General features: G+C 37.8%; 1 protein-coding gene across 2 annotated transcripts in view; it reads left to right on the forward strand.

Annotated features, from left to right (window-relative positions):
• WDFY3 (WD repeat and FYVE domain containing 3) overlaps positions 1–17056 on the forward strand; it is a 279731-nt gene that overhangs the window by 218478 nt on the left and 44197 nt on the right. For both annotated transcript variants that reach the window (XM_081582148.1, XM_081582158.1), the window contains 5 exons: positions 998–1225; positions 7669–7722; positions 9911–10079; positions 13433–13596; positions 16390–16538. In XM_081582148.1, the coding sequence (XP_081438274.1) occupies positions 998–1225; positions 7669–7722; positions 9911–10079; positions 13433–13596; positions 16390–16538 (764 nt within the window). The remainder of the gene's footprint in view (positions 1–997; positions 1226–7668; positions 7723–9910; positions 10080–13432; positions 13597–16389; positions 16539–17056) is intronic.

Below are 17056 nucleotides of genomic sequence, written 5' to 3' on the forward strand. Positions count from 1 at the left end.
TTACTCGACAACTTATCCTAAGTATTTTATTTCCATGGCAGCTAAGTTGTATGCATTGAGGATTTCTGAATGATAAGTTGCTAATATTTTATGGACATGGTACTAAATACTTAGTTATTACAGGTGATTTCCTCCCGCCAGGAACACATAAGTACTATTATGGTATCGTATAACATCAAGATGACTTCTTCAGTAACCATTAGGGTTAGTTATATAAAGAGATCTTTATTCCTAGACTTTAAAAGTATATACTTATATTTCATGAATCATTAGATAAGTTAGTCATAAGCATCTACTGTTGAAATGTTACACATTTTGGCATTTGACAATAGCAAGAAGTTATTCCACAAGTCATAAGTTTCCCTTGTAGTAAGGTGATTTGGATCTCTCCCAGTGGCCAAGTAAAAATGATTTTCCTTTTCTTTTTATATAAATGTTAAGTTCTCTATCAGAGTTGCATGTGTATATTCTTTACCTAAAAGTATTGGAAATGTTACGGAGATTACCAGATATCTAGTGTGTTGGCAATGTTTCTTGACCCAGCTTTGTAGATTTTCTCTTATTCTTGTTCTGGTAACTGCTTTACAATCTGGGATGGGGAATGGGATTCAGCCTTAAATTCCTGTCTTTATTATCTCTCACTGGACAAGCCATTTCATTGTATTTTCATAAATAATATTACCATCTTCCTTGTGTCTGAGTTACAAGTTACTTCAACACTCTGGTCAAGTGCACTGCACAGGCTACCCAAGTTCCATGGAACTTGGCGCTAAAATAATCCCCTTGGGCCATCACTAAACCCCCACCTTCTCACAAAATAGCTTATTTTAACCATAAATAAGTGTAATTTTACTTTTATGATATTGACTGAAATGGCATGGATTGGGTTCTGTTACCAAATACTAACTTGGTTTTAAGCTGTTTATAGACTTTTAATTGTTGCTCCTGCTTTTGCTTGAAAACCAACCTGGACTACCTTCCACCCCTACTCCCTCAGCGTCAGCAAAATGCCCTAAAGTACGTGACAGAGGAGTGGTGCCAGATTGAGTACGAGCTGCTGCGGGAGCGGGGCCTCTGGGGCCCCCCCATTGGTTCCCATCTTGACAAGTGGATGTTGGAGATGACAGAGGGGCCCTGCAGAATGAGGAAAAAAATGGTGCGAAATGATATGTTTTATAACCATTACCCTTACGTGCCAGAAACGGAGCAGGAAACCAACGTGGCGGTGAGTGCTCAGAAGTCAGCGTTTGTCATGGTGGTCTCAAGTTTCCCTTCTGTTTTTGCAAGCATTTTCTCTTATTAGATTAGTTACGTAAAATACCTGATCTAGAAAATTCGATGAACTGTATTACGTTGGCAATGTCAGGATGGTGGCGATGGAATGAAAAGACGAGAAGGGAGATCGCACAGTGAAGTGGTTTAGATTGGAGACCCTGGAGCCAGCTGCCTGATCAGTAGCTGGTAACCTAGTACCAGCCAGTTGAACCTCTTTAGGTTCTGCTTTCTTCACACCTAAAATGGAAAAAAATGGCAGTTCCATCTTAGAAGCCATTAGGAGGATTAAGTGATTAAAATTAGTCAAGTACTCAGAATAGTGTCTAGCACAGAATAACCACTATCTGACTGTTAAGCAAATAACATGGCCACTGAGCAGTATTCTCTGAAGAACTGCAGAGCACAGTTAAAGAAGAATAGTAGCCTGAGTGTCTAGATCATCCTAGTTATGTTGAGACACTTCATCACTGGTTCTACCGGGATAACACAGGCAACATTTGCCCTTAAGTTCCTTTTTATTCAGACAAGTTGCCCTTCCTAAAACCTTCATTCAGATTTTTGCACTGACCAGAAAAATGTTGTCTAAGCTGATCATGATCTAAGAATCATGCTTTTTTTTTTTTTTTAAAACATTTGGGAAAATGCAGTCTTCCCCAGTAAAGTCACTGCAAATGTAGGAAGAGAAACAGCTTCACAGTTTACGTACTTTCACATTCTTGACTCAAACACGATTCTCTCAGCAATGGAAGAAACCAGGGTTTATAAAGAAGACTTGGAGCATGTGTCTTCTAGTAGAAGATGGTGTAACATGAGACAACTTGGATTGTTCCAGTGCCTCTTTTTTTCTCAACCAAAACCCTGGCTTCATTTATCTTGTGCTAACTGACTTCTCTTTATCCTAATGCTACTTAGAATATCATAGATCTTAGACCTGCTAATATATAGTTGTTCAAGATTTTTTAAAGATTGGCTCCCTAAAGTTTATTTTTCTCAAAGCTATTTCATTCTGTCAAAAATGCCATACTTGGTAAATTTTAACTTAAGGCACTATAATTTCTCATACTAGTGCACCCTGTAGAAAAATAAGATCCACCCATATTTTTGCAGCCTTCAAATAGCACCTACTTTTGTCAGAGCACACTAGCAGTACAGTCTCTGATTATTCATCCATTTTTCCTAAGTAAACAATTGAATAAGAATTTAAGCCTGTAGCAATTTGATAAAATATTTTTTATGAAGTCAATACTCATTCAAATTGAATACATTCAAGAATGTGAAAATAGAAGATGAATGTGCTCTCTTAAATATGAGACCATTCACTATATAACTAAGGTATGTAGTTGCATAACTTTTTGAGTTGCATAACCACAGGTTGTTTTTTTTTTTTAACCATGTGTACTCCATTGCTTCTTATAACAGTGTCATTTGTTTTACAAAAGTATTTTCAAAAATTTTTATTGGAGTATAGTTAATTTACAGTGTTGTTAGTTTCAGCTGTACAACAAAGTGATTTAGTTATACATACACATATATCTCTTTTTTTTTAGATTCTTTTCCCATACAGGCCATTACAGAGTATTGAGCAGAGTCCCTGTGCTATACAGGGAACTCTATACCTGCTATATGGCAGGTCCTTATCAGTTACCTGTTTTATATGTAGTAGTGTGTATATGTCAATCCCAATCTTCAATTTATCCCTTGCCCCCTCCTTACCTCCCAAAACCTTAAGTTACAAAAGTATGTTTGAAGTTCTATATCAGATAAAAACATAATAACCTATTCAGAGTTCACACTTACATCCTTAATATCATTAGCATTTTACCTAAGCAAAGGAGTTCACCAGCCTGTGAAATCTATAAACAGTCTCAGAAATAAGTGTGGACCATATGGAGCTTTTTTTCCCCCCCGAATGGGTTACATATTGGGAAATACAAGGCAGTCGAGAAATGTTAGAGATACATTTACAAAAAAGGAGAAAGCAGGTGGGAAGGGGAGACGATTACAGATTGTGGAAATCATGCCGCTTTAGTTCATGTAAAGTCAGGGTTAATCTGCTATGATGAAATTTTCTGATGAATAATGATTTTGGTGGTGCTAGTTCAAAATCTGTAAATTTGAAATGCCATTAAATGTCCACTTTTTTTATGGAATATGCCATCTGGCAATATTGACATCAAGGAAAATTCCAAAAAGTAGAAGCAACTGCTGTTTAACTAACTTCTATTGTAAAATAAAGAAGAGCAGGGACTTCCTAGTGGTCCAGTGGCTAAGACTCTTCACTCCCAATGCAAGGGGCCAAGGTTCGATCCCTGGTCAGGGAGCTGGATTTCCACATGCCACAACTAAGAGGATGCATGCCAGACTGAAAAAGATCCCACGTGCTGCAATGAATACCTGGCACAGGCAAATAAATAAATAAATAATAAATATTAAAAGAGAGTGTGCAGATACTTACAAGGCACAATGAGCTTGATGCTCTACAGAGCATTTACTTACAATTTCAGGGCCTTTTAAGTATAGTTATGTTATTATCCCAATTTCACAGATGAGAAATAGAAGCCTAGAAAATTAAGGAATCCCTTCTAGGTAGCAGGGCAGGATATAATACAAAGTAGCAGAGCAAGATATAATAACTATAGGTTGATAATTCCTCAGAAGTTGAATCAGTCTTGAAAAAAGATTCCAATCTCTGGTGGTTTTGAGACATTAACAATAGACAGTGAATTTCTTTCAGAGAGAAATCATATACTAGATTTTTTTTCTCTCTTTTTTATTTTTAAAGATTTTTTTGATGTGGACCATTTTTTTTTTTGTCTTTATTGAAATTGCTACAACACTGCCTACATGTTGTGTTTTCGCCTTTTTTTTTTTTTTTTGGCCACAAGTCATACGGGATCTTAGCTCCCAAACTAGTGATGGGACCCACACCGCCTGTGCTGGAAGGTTTAAGTCCCAACCACTGGACCACCAGGAAAGTCCCATATATTAGGTTTTTTCTCTCTAATGCTGGAGGGTATATAGAGCTTAATAAGAGTTGAATGAATGGACTTATCAGCGCTCTTTCTTCCTAAATTAGAATTTATCCATTGCTTCCCATTCAGTATTCTTACAGAATTTTCCTAATTATTCTTGCACTACAAAGGGCTAGAGTCAAATTTTATGGGGTGTAAAGTTTCTGTAACTTGGGGAGGCTCTATAATAGAAAGAGTATGGCATTATGAATAAATAATTGCTAGAGCCTCTCTTGCAGAGCTTTGAAAGGAGCCCATGGGAAGTGAGGATTGTTGATGTATAAGCTTCGTCAGTTTCATAGTAAATCCTCCTCTACTCTGAACCATTTTGAATATTGCCTCCCAGAATCAGAGACGAGTCACGTCTTTCCTTTACACTCATGGAAATGCGCCATTCTCCTTGTACCCATCTTTATAAAATATAGGCAGTACTTTCACAACCTAACAGGTATTTCAGGTATAACAGGTACTAAAAATTGCTTTTGAAGCCTCTTGAGAGGTATAATGGGTTCTACCTGGAGTAAGGACAAATGATTTGATCTTCGCCTTATTTATTAAGAGCAATCATTGTTTTAAGTAACATTTAACTCTCTAGTCCTGTTGCTTGAGGTGAACATACAGTGATGATTTCAAAGTTATTTCTTGTTTTAAAATCTTTGATGCGTTAGAAATGAATCAAGTGATTATTTCTTTGGTCATTATTTCTTAAACCTGCATAATGCTACATACTGTGTTAAAAAAAAGTAGCATATCTTTTATTGTAAGTTTTGAACTTTATTTTTAAGTTAGATGTTTGTTTGTAGAATGTAGAGAATATTTTAGTGTTTCATTTGTCACAGGATTAAAAGCTTTGAAGTTTTATCAACTAAAATTATTTTAATGAGAACAACAATTAATTTTGTCCTGAGAAAAGTTATGTACATGTGGAAAATTCTCTAATCGCACTTAAAAATAATTTATCCCCTTTGCAGAGGGACTTTTCTTGGAGGGTCAGTTTCAAGTCTAAAATAGCTATACTGAGTTGTACTATAATTCTGTATTTTAAGTGGTAATATTATTTATAAATATTAAGATGTGAGCCTGGGAAATGATGCAAATACAAAACCTGGTGGTTTTTAAGCAGGCTTTAAGCAGGTTTTAAGCAGGTTTTAAGCTGCTCTGAATCCTGAGGAAGGAGAATAAAATTCCAAATTTTGCCACTTAAAAATTATATTTAAGTACTAAAACCAGGTTTTAATTCTACAGTCCCCTTATTTTCGTAGAATAATAGTCTCAAACAAATTTACTCTTCTTTGCAAATATTTTTGGGATAAAAACCTCATTGTTTCCCTTTAATGTTGAGCTGCTCAGGGCAGAAAGGTAAACAACTCACCTAAGTTCCTTTTCTTGTAATTAAGTGAGTCTCCTGTGGCTTCCTCTGCATATATTTTTATATGCTATGTATGAACTAAACAACTCAGGAAATTGCACTGCCAACAACAGAGAAAACTTAGAAGTACAGAGACTATAAAAGTATTTTCTAGAAATTCTGACATTGAATTTCTGTGTATAAACATAATTATAATAATGATCTAGTTATAAAATTTTTTAAGTAAAGAGAACTAAAATTATTAGTATACATATACCTTTGATGTTGAACACTGTACGTTGTAGTAAAATTAGAACCTCAGTTAGTGGCTCAGTGAGCAAGTACGTATTAAACCAGCACTCTGTCATATGCTCCAGGGAACATACCATCGTGTACATGTCAGACCCTGCCCACATTCTAGTTGGGGATATATGGTGGACATCAGAATTGGGTTTGATAATAGCTGCTGCTGCTGCTAAGTCACTTCAGTCGTGTCCGACTCTGTGCAACCCCATAGGCAGCAGCCCGCCAGGCTCCCCCGTCCCTGGGATTCTCCAGGCAAGAACACTGGAGTGGGTTGCCATTGCCTTCTCCAATACATGAAAGTGAAAAGTGAAAGTGAAGTCGCTCAGTCATGTCTGACTCCTAGCGACCCCACGGACTACAGCCTACCAGGCTCCTCCGTCCGTGGAATTTTCCAGGCAAGAGTACTGGAGTGGGTTGCCATTGCCTTCTCCATTGACAATAGCAGTTGGTCCATTTTGCTATATTGGTTTATCATACATCTATCCAGTGGTCTGTCTTGTTTTATTTTTTTAACTAATTCCCAAATGAGTTGGAGAATCAGTACCCTTCATCCCAAACACTTCCACATGTATAGCAATAGAGTTCAGTATTTGTTCAGAATTCTTTTTTTATTGACGTGAATTTTACATATATTGAAATATATAAATCCTAAGTATACCATTCAGTGAGTCTCAACAAATGTGTAGTAATACTTGTGTAACCCAAACCTTTACCATGATTGAAAACATGGATGTGTATTTTAAAGATTATCTGTCAACATAAGGTGTGCTTTTAAAAGTTCACTCTTAAGAAGAGATGTTCATTAAAACTATATTAAGTACTTGAAAGTATGCCCAGTAGTTCCGTGTTTGCTTTGCCAGGGGAAGCAAACATTTATGAAAGCGTTTTGCATGCTCGTATTTACTGTAAGGCCAGGTACTGGAAGTCATCTCCAAATACAAACTGTGGTTATTAAACTGGAAGGGTGCTTCGATGTGTTATTGTCTGTCTGTAGCTATCCATATGTATTGTTTACATGCACAGACCACACACTGTAGCTCAACAGATACTGCCTTGTTGTTATTCAATTTCATTCTGAGAATAAAATATAAAGCAGCTACCTTATTCTTTAAAAAGTAATGTTTACAGAAAGTTTTGGTTTGGGGGCTGATAATCCAAGCTTCCTTCCACTTTCAGCCTCTCTGGGGTCTCAGCTATGAAGGCAGCAAAGGAAGTAGGTCCTCTGGCTTTTAGGGGAAGATGTTTTTTCACTAACAAGCACTTTGGTTTGGGATATTGTAGATAATAGTTCAAACCAGTTGCTTCTGTTGCAAAGCAGATCGAGAGATAAGCACAGTAAAAGTTAGGTTCATGATATTAATAATAGCTAGAACTAGGTTCTATTATCCAATTTTCTGTGTTTTTCCTTTGAAGTCATATAAATAGTTGCCTATAAATTGTCCATGACACTGGCAGCCTGTGCTGAAGTTTTGTCTGTGTGACTTTGAAGTCTGTCTTGTTCAGTAACCTTGAGAATTTTAGTGTAGTTGTGTTTTACTTTAAAACTACTTTTGATAATTGAGAAAATAATCACAAGATACTGAGTGATTATTTCAAGCAGCTTAGGATATCATATTAATTTTATGTGAGTGCATCTTCCATATTTCATACAGTCCTCAAGAGTATTTTATTTTTGTTGTTCTTTGTTATTTTTTTCTGATGTGTCTATACTTAATACCCTATTTTCAGTCTGAGATCCCAAGTAAACAGCCTGAGACACCTGATGATATCATTCCTCAAAAGGTAAACCACAAAATACCATAAGAGAATGCAAAATACTTACAGTTGTTTTTTTTTTAATTTCTTTGTTTTCATTTTGTTTTATTTTATCTTAGTGCATGATAGACTAGACTAACCTAAAGGGATAACTTTCAATTTGCTGTTTCTGTAAGTTCCGTAGAGTTGAAAAAAGTGAATTTCATTCCTACTGAGAGATGTTCTCGTCTCTCTTGCTTTGCTCCGATTAGCTTTCTAGGGTCCGTATGGAGCTCACTAACAGGCTGAATATCCATTGCTCTCACCGTGAGAAGTGTACAGCTTCACACATAAACTAACAAGTCCCAAGGCATGTTAGTAATGGGCAGCCTGACACCACCAAGTTTGTTTTCAATTACTCATTTAATTCTTCTAGATCTAAACAATATATATTTTGAGAATGCAAATGTATTCTCTTTTAAAATTACTTTTTCAATCAGAAGGAACTAAATGGAAACTAAGTGTATGATCACTTTTTAAATACAATTTTATTTTAATTTAAATTTATATAATTGTCTTCTTTTTGCAGGACGATTCAATACATAATCAGTTAAAAAAAAAAAAAGCAGTACTTTCCAACACAGAAATGTACCTCAAAATATTTGGGAGAGAATTGCTTTTAGGTTCAAATCAGATATGAAGTCAGTATCCAAGGAGATGTTGTCCCACATCTGTTAATTCATTGTCTTGCCCATCACTAACTATGCTTTCATCTTTTTAAAAATGAACAATTTTGAGTTGAAGATAATTGTTAAATCTTGGGTAGAGAATTGTTATAATACAAAATTAACTACCCTACTTTCATTTCAAGAAATACTGCAATATTCTTATTAATTCATCAGATTCATCCTTCCGTAATTGTAATATTATTTTACATCATTTCAATACTTCTGTGTTACATATTCCAGTTTTCATTTGCTGCATATCATTCATCAATTAGCTTGCAGCTCTCTCCATTCTAACTCTATAAGTTAAGGATAACGATGGCTTGAGTTAGGTATCTTTTCACCTCAAAATTGGTTCAGTATTTTAGTCTAAATATTTCATCCAGTAGGACACTTGATTTCCAGTTTGGTTCAAAATCATTTTTTTAAGAGTTTTACTTAAAATAAGTATTTTTGTAGACAATACATATTAACTATTTGAGTTGGAGAGTTAGACTGATAGAATTTTTTCAAATAGATATTCTTATCAATGGGGAAGGAAAGTAATGTTTAGAAAGAGAAGGTCTTTAAGCGTGTTTCAAACTCTTATCTTTTTCTTAATTGTTAATTCAAAGTCTGGATCATTCTGGTCAAGGAACATATGAACTTTTCCCTTTGGTCTTACATTTTTATAGGAAATTTTAGACCTTAATTTCTCATTGTCTGTTGTTTTAAGAAAAAAGTTTGGGTCAACTGGAAAACCTGTTTTTTAAGATAAATATTAATTATTCTGAAAAGAAAATGCTCAGTATTAAACACCAAAAAGTTAAATCTCTTCTGATGTTTCTGGGTAATAATTTCTTCTTCAAAATGGACTTATGTATGTTCTTGATACACTCATTTAGTTATTAAGTTTCTGGATCATATTCTTTTACACAACAAACAACAGGGTTATTTTAGCAAATTAGAGACAGAAGCTGGAGTGGCAGGTGAGCCAAACGGTGTCATCTGGCCTGAAGCTAGTGAAGTCCATGTTGGGTCAGGACTCTCTGAAGGGTTGGGCCGTTTCCAGTGTTACAGTGAGACATGGGAATACCAGGAGGAACAGGGCAGTTCTGGGTTTCTACCTCCAAGTATCTGCAGTAAACACACAGGTAGTTCCTACCGAAGGGGTGGCCCTTTAGGCCTAAGCTGTTTACTTGGGGCAGAAGCAAAATTCCAGGCTCTCCACAAAGTAGACATCCCCTTACAACGTGGTGCTTTCTGACACTGGGCGTTCTCTCTACTGTACTGCTGCATCACGAAGGCTGTGCTATACTAACATGGAAACATTTGACAAAAGATGATGTATTTCTTTTTTCGGAAAGAACAAAACTGCTAATATTGTTGTTTTTTATACGTTTTCTAAAAGTCAGTGCAATTTAAAAAGAGAGAAACTTAACCCAAAAGTCTGTGCATTTACTATGTATAAGTACAGTCTATTAATTCTTGAAGATGAATTATCTGAGCACTTTCCTTTTGCTGTTCCTTAGAAACCTGCTCGATACAGAAGAGCCATAAGTTATGACAGTAAAGAATACTACATGCGACTAGCCTCTGGCAACCCAGCCATTGTGCAGGATGCCATCGTAGAGAGCTCCGAAGGTGAAGCTGCTCAGCAAGAACCAGAACATGGTGAAGACACGATTGCTAAAGTCAAAGGTCAGCAGCCTTCCTCTCTGATTTTAGTTAAAAACACTTGGGAGCATTCCTTCTACTTCGATTCATATGAAAAATATTAGCAACTATAAACAGTAGGAAGACCCTGCTGGAGAAGGACATGGATACCCACTCCAGTATTCTTGCCTAGAGAAGTCCATGGACAGAGAAGTCTGTCAGGTTACAGTCCATGGGGTCACAAAGAGTTGGACATGACTGAGCCATCCTAAAGGAGATCAGTCCTGGGTGTTCATTGGAAGGACTGATGTTGAAGCTGAAACTCCAATACTTTGGCCACCTCATGCAAAGAGCTGACTCATTGGAAAAGACCCCGATGCTGGGAAAGATTGGGGGCAGGAGGAGAGGGAGACGACAGAGGATGAGATGGCTGGATGGCATCACCGACTCAATGGACTTGGGTTTGGGTGGACTCCGGGAGTTGGTGATGGACAGGGAGGCCTGGCGTGCTGCGGTTCATGGGATCGCAAGCAGTCGGACACGACTGAACGACTAAACTGAACTGAGCAACTATTTACATATTATAAACAGTAGGGCCAACCTTAAAAGTATCTATGCATATTTTAGTGTATCAACCTTCTTAAAGATGGATTTCTATATCAGAACTAAAGAGACTGGCTCTTCTTTATAGCCTTCAGATGAATGTCATGTACCCATTGGCTTGATTTTTTTTTTTTTTTCACTGTATCTGGCAGAATTCTCCATGGTACCTGATGTTTTAAGTTAAGGCCCTAATAACTAAGTGAATATTTATAAAATTAAAACAACCATTAAATATGTCATTAGTGCATGTTAGCCAAGAAATAATAGTAAGAAATAATGGTCTTTTCCCCTATGAGCTAAAACAGATTATTCCAAATCTATACTTTGTGAGCTTAGTAAGACCTGCATATGATCAGGGATTGGGCTAAAATGGCCACGGACTTTTTGATTCTGGACATTTGTATATGTGCACCCTCTTCCCTCTTCCTACAGCTTCTCTGTGAGCTGGACCTACCCAATTTTGTCCTAAGATACTGGTCCAACTGTCCTCCTCTGAAGCCTTCTTATTCAGCTGCCCTGGCTCCAGTGGCACTTTACTCATATCTTTTGCATCAATTTCAGTGATTTTATGTTTTCCTAAATTATCAGTTTCTCAGAGGCAGAGATTATTTCTCTCATCCCTTTATAGATTTTGGCACATGTCTAGCACACAATGAGGACTCAGTCGATGTTGAAAAAGTAAAATCAATCCATTGTTATTTTTTAAGCCTCTGAAGGATCATAAATTCAAAAGTCTTGGTATAGTCTATAGATAAAGCCCTGGAATGTGAATTAAGTGTAAGTTAAAAATTATTTGCAGATCTCACTGATAAAAATCTAGTAGTATACGGCCATGTCAACAAAAAGCATTTATCTATAGTTGTGGTCAGCTTCTCCTATCATACCTATTTTCTCTCATGATGACTATGAATTACTAAATATTTCATAAGTAACCTAATATTTTCATAGACTCCTTGAAACTTTTAGTAGTTAAACAGAGTTTTCAGCCTTCTTATTTCTTGACACTGCATCGGCAAAGTTATTGAGATGAGTCCAAAGCTGTGTTTAATGGCTATAACCAAGGTTTATAATTCACAGAGTTTGTGGTGATGTGTTTGGGTCATTGGCATTTAACTTCTCTTAGCCTCATTTTCCTAATTTCTAATTGAGCTAAACCCACAAATATTGGTATCACTACTATGATGTGCTAGATGTTATGCTAGATATAGAATTGGAGGTTTTGATTCATCAAACTATAAATAAAGCAGCTGGAAGCTTTTCCCCTGCTGGATGTCCTCAGCAAGACTTGCTCTTTCTTGCTTATTTATTGTGTGTGCATGCTAAGTCACTTCAGTCATGTCCAACTCTTTGCGACCCCATGGACTGTAGTTGCCAGGATCCTGTGTCCATGGGATTCTCCAGGCAAGAATACTGGAGTGGGTTGCCATTTCCTTCTCCAGCTTATTTATTGTAGTCTTTGCTATGTGAAAATAAGGTCCTTCCCAAGACAAAGCAGAACCTCTGATAACTTGGGTTCAAAGGTTAGGATTCTAGCAGATATGTTTTTCCAAAATTCTTAGAGCAACTATAATTGATAGATGTAGCATTACTTTTGAGGAAACAAGCTAAAGAATATTAAATGTGAGATTTAGACTTTGTTTTGAGTGTTAGAGTCCTAGAGACTGTTTGTTTCCTATACTTTGGGATAGCAGTGGTTACCTTCATCCTCAGATTTTAATTTCACCTCCTATGATTATCAATAAAATTATCAAAATGTAGGCAGTATAATGTTAACTTATTGGGCAAATTAAAGTATCCAGCTCTGTATCCAAAGGAATTGTGTTCTTACTCTTGATGATCTGATGAGTTAAACAAATTCCTTCGTGTCTGAATGACCATACAGCCACTTATAACGTGAGTCTTAAAATAGCCCTCATGGGCCCTCCATGTAGGTGGGATCTCTTATAATCATGTTTATAACTTGCTGTCCTTATTCTTGTTTCTGATAATGACTGACCATTTATTGATGGTATCCCCTCAGTAAAACCCACCCGTTAGCATCACCCCTGTTACCATTCACTCTGCTAAGCTCTCTGTTTATCATCATCGTCATCTGACACTTGCTGAGAGTTTACTATTTAGCATGCACGACCCTAAGCACTTGACCAAAATTACCTCATTCAGTTCTCCAACAGTCCTCCAGATATCCAGGAGAGATGGTATTTTTGTCCTGTTTTTATAAATGAGAACCCTCTAAGATTCAGTGAGGGCAGATAATACTCCCAGGTCATACAACTGTTTAATACCAGATCTATGCTGAGTGGGTTTTTTGGGGGGCAGAGGGGGCGGTGATTGGTGTTTTTTATTTGTTTTGGCTTTGGGGTTTTTTGTGGTGGTGGTGGTGGTGGTGGTTATTTTTTTGGTCAGCCCTGGGTTTTCACTGCAACACACAGGCTCTTTGTTGCAGAGTTTATCTAGTTGCAGCTCATGGGCTCTAGAGTACTTGGGCTCAGTAGTTGCAGCACATGGGCTCTCTAATTGCAGCTCATGGTATTAATTACCCTGGTATTAGTTACCCAGCATTTAGGATCTTAGTTCCCTGACCAAGGGATCAAACCCATGTGCTCTGCATTGGAAAGCAGATTCTTAACCACTGGACCACCAGGGAATTCCCTAGAGCCTGTGCTATTGGCCACTGAAGTGTGTGCATGCCTTCCTGAATTCTCTCAAATTGTACAGGTGGGACTCCTTGAGACTAAAGTGCTTCCCAGTGGCCCCCGTGAGACCACATGACCCTCTTGGCTCTTGTCCTGCAGGACTGGTCAAGCCACCTCTCAAACGGTCTCGGTCAGCGCCAGACGGAGGCGATGAGGAGACGCAGGAGCAGTTACAGGACCAGACAGCTGAGGGCAGCTCAATAGAAGAGGAGGAGAAGACGGACAACACCACCCTGCTGCGTCTGTTGGAGGAGGGCGAAAAGGTGCTAGGCTTCTGGACAGGAGGGGTTGCGTTGGGTGGTTTGTTTCCCTTTTATAAGACAGCTGAAGGGTATTTATCTGGCAGCCAAAGAGACATATTGCAGCCTCTGCAGTGAAATCAGTATTAAGCCCCCTTCTGGGTTCAGCACTCTGCTGGGTTCAGCACTCTCATCTGCAGGACTTTCTCACCTCTCCGGACAACGAGCAGCGTGAAGTGGCATCAGATACAGGATTAACGTTGACACCTAGTTCACTGTCTTCCTCTGCATACCCTTTACCAGCCTGCAGCTCTCCCCTTAATTCTGTTTCAATCCCATGTACACAACCCATTCAGTAATTTGGTCCTGTATTTTTCCCTACCCCTCTGCAATCACAGTAACCACTCGAGCAGGTTCAACTAACCCATCACCCCCAAGCTTTGAACCCATCACCCCCAGCCTCATATTTCACCCCTACACTCAGCTTCACTCACAGAAGACTACTTTGCCTCCCTATGTTCTTCTCAACCTCTTATAACCTGCAGCCCCTCCAGGCTCACTTTGCTGACTCTGCCGTGTAGCCTGAGCACCTGTAGCACTTTGTACCTTGCAGTTCACTCCATCCGTGATGTTGGTTCTTTAATCTGCGCTTTACTCATTGCATTCTCTGCATAAATGCCCCTGTCTGTCACTCATATAACCTCTATCCCTGTAACCTGCATTTGATACAGCTTCATTTATCTGGAGTCTTTAGTACTCAACACATAGGAACTTTTCCTTTAGGGTTTTGCCAGCTCAGACGTAAATACCCTCCTCTATACTTTTATAAAGCTCTATGTCTTTCACTCTTTTAGAGCTTAATTTTTTAAATTCTGTTCAAATATATGTAGCCTGATTAATCTTGAATGAAAACATAAAAAGAGGGGAAAAAATTTATAACTATAAAAACCCTATATCTATCCCTCTCTGGAGAAGGGAATGGCAACCCACTCCAGCATTCTTGCCTGGAGAATTCCATGTCCGTGGAGGAGGAGCCTGGAGGGCTATATAGTCCATGAGGTCGCAAAGAGTCAGACACGACTGAGTGACTAACACTTTCACTTTCTTTTATGTCTGTCACTGATTTTATTGTGTTATGATTCTTTGTTTCTGTGTCTGTCTCTTCCCCTAGATAGTGAGCTCTTTGTAGGCAGATACTGTTTTCTTATTTCTATCCCAGTGCCTTACACAGCTCTTAGTCACCTGATAGACACTCTGTAAACCTTGAATGAAGGAGTAATTGGTTGAATGAATAAAGGGATAAAAGAATGAAGGAATTGAATGTGTAGTATCACCTCTTTAAAGATTGTATTTGCCTGGTATAGTAAATTGTGATATAACCCTTGAAATCTTACTCACTAAGAAATAGTAACTAGAAGTTAGACCTTAATTTTTTCAAATTCTGTTCAAATAAATAGCCTGATTAATCTTGAATGAAAACATTAAAAATTGTAACTATAAAAGTACATTAGGTCTGAAGGAAGCACATGATAAGTGTCGGAAGGCTTTGGAATGTTCTGTTTCTTGTTCTGGATGCTGGTTGCATCATATTTTAAGCATTTGAAAATTCTTCAAGCTATGCACTTGGGAAATAACATTTTCTATGTGTCTGTTTACTTACCATAGAATTACTTTAGAAGTGTGTCAGTTTTTTTCACTGTAACATTCTAAATTTTTATTGTAGTTCACATGTGGTGTTGAAACTTATATTTGTGTATTTTAGAAAATTTATTTTCTGATACTGTCATGTTTTAAACTTCTGATCTTGTGAGTACAGCCTTTGCTCCAGTTGCTTTAAGCTTGAATAGTGCAGGAAGTGCATTTAGACTGACGTTCATTTGACAATTGTTTGACCCTGATTCAGTTGCTGAATTTTTTTCCTTGACTCATGTTAAACTAAGTATAAGTAAGAAGGAATTTTTACTAAGAACTAGATCCTGCCTGTTGGAAAGAAAACAATGGTAACATTGAGGGCTTTAGCAAGTCCGTCCTTCTATGAGGAAAATACAGCTTCTGCCAAGTTTGGCTTTTTACAATGGCACCACAGTCTGCCAGGCAGGCAGAATCCAGTGGGGAGCGAATAGAGACAAATTCCCAAGTCTGTTATGGAAAAAAGAGGAAAGTAAGCTGTGTGGAAGAGAAGACAGCCAGAAATTGCTAACGTGATTCTGTACATTCTCTCACTCTTACGACACGCCACTGAAGTATATTTGAAATTTACTTGAAGATACAGAAGCCCAGAGACATTAAGAAATCTGACCAAATCTGTAGTTAAAGGACAAAACTAGAAAGTCACCCAGGAATGTCAGGCTCTGCATACCTTTCACACTCGGTGTGGCCTGCCTGGCCAAGGGCACAGTCGTAATCCCCCCACGTGTGCCTCAGTTCCCCTTCCTGCAGTTTCTGTCTGTCTCCTTCCTCTTCTAACTTGTTCACTGACTCTGGAACCTCGCACACATGTGTTTGGCACAGAGTTGGTACTCAGTGAGTACTGGGATAAGTGGATTGAGTGGATGGATGTGAATAGAAGGTTGTTTCCTTTTACTGAAGTCAAACTGCAACTCAGACTGCAATCTTAGCTATTCTGTTTATTATGTTTGCACTCAGATTAATATGCTTAGCTCAGGAGGTGCCATCACACAGTAACATCTTGGTAAAATTTTGTTTGCCCATTAAATCCATGTTTTAAAACGTTTTGCTTCCTTTGTATTTTTTTTAAAAAGAAATTACTGATTTTTAAAAACCTATACTAATGAATGTTTCTGATTTTCTTAATAGATCCAGCACATGTACCGCTGTGCTCGAGTCCAGGGCCTTGATACCAGTGAGGGGCTACTCCTCTTTGGTAAAGAGCATTTCTATGTGATTGATGGATTTACAATGACAGCAACCAGAGAAATAAGAGATATTGAAACCTTACCTCCGAAGTAAGTAAATGAATGAAGAGACACAAAGTATAGCTGTCTTTAGCAAACAAGATACCTACATAGTTTTGTGGGGTTTTTTAATGAAATGTTTTAAGTAATGCTATCTCTCAGTTTGTATGCATCCATCATTACATATTCACAAGAGTAATATTTCAAAGCTATAAGGGACAAATTTGCCTTATTTATCAAAATGAAAACTAAATAAAATGTATTGCTATGCGTTAATAGCATTAGATATAATACACGTTCCTGATATTGTCACCTGTATATTTATAAAGTTATTCTGAATGTGTAGAGAGTTCTTTTTTCAAATCTCGGTGCAAACACCATTATAGCAAAAACACAGGCAGCTCTGCAAAACTCCAACAAATGTAAGAACGCCCATGTCCTCTGAGTACCCTAGAAGCAGTGTGACCTATGCACAGGCGGGATTTAACTGGCTGAGTTGATCCATCTTCCTTTTCTTCTGCCAGTCCCATGATGGATGTGATACTGGGTAATGGAAAACCAAGAGGCAG

The sequence above is a fragment of the Giraffa tippelskirchi genome, chromosome 1 (genome assembly GCF_054371585.1).
Source record: "Giraffa tippelskirchi isolate mGirTip1 chromosome 1, T2T-mGirTip1v1.2.pri, whole genome shotgun sequence".
In the NCBI taxonomy this organism is placed as follows: Eukaryota; Metazoa; Chordata; class Mammalia; order Artiodactyla; family Giraffidae; genus Giraffa; species Giraffa tippelskirchi.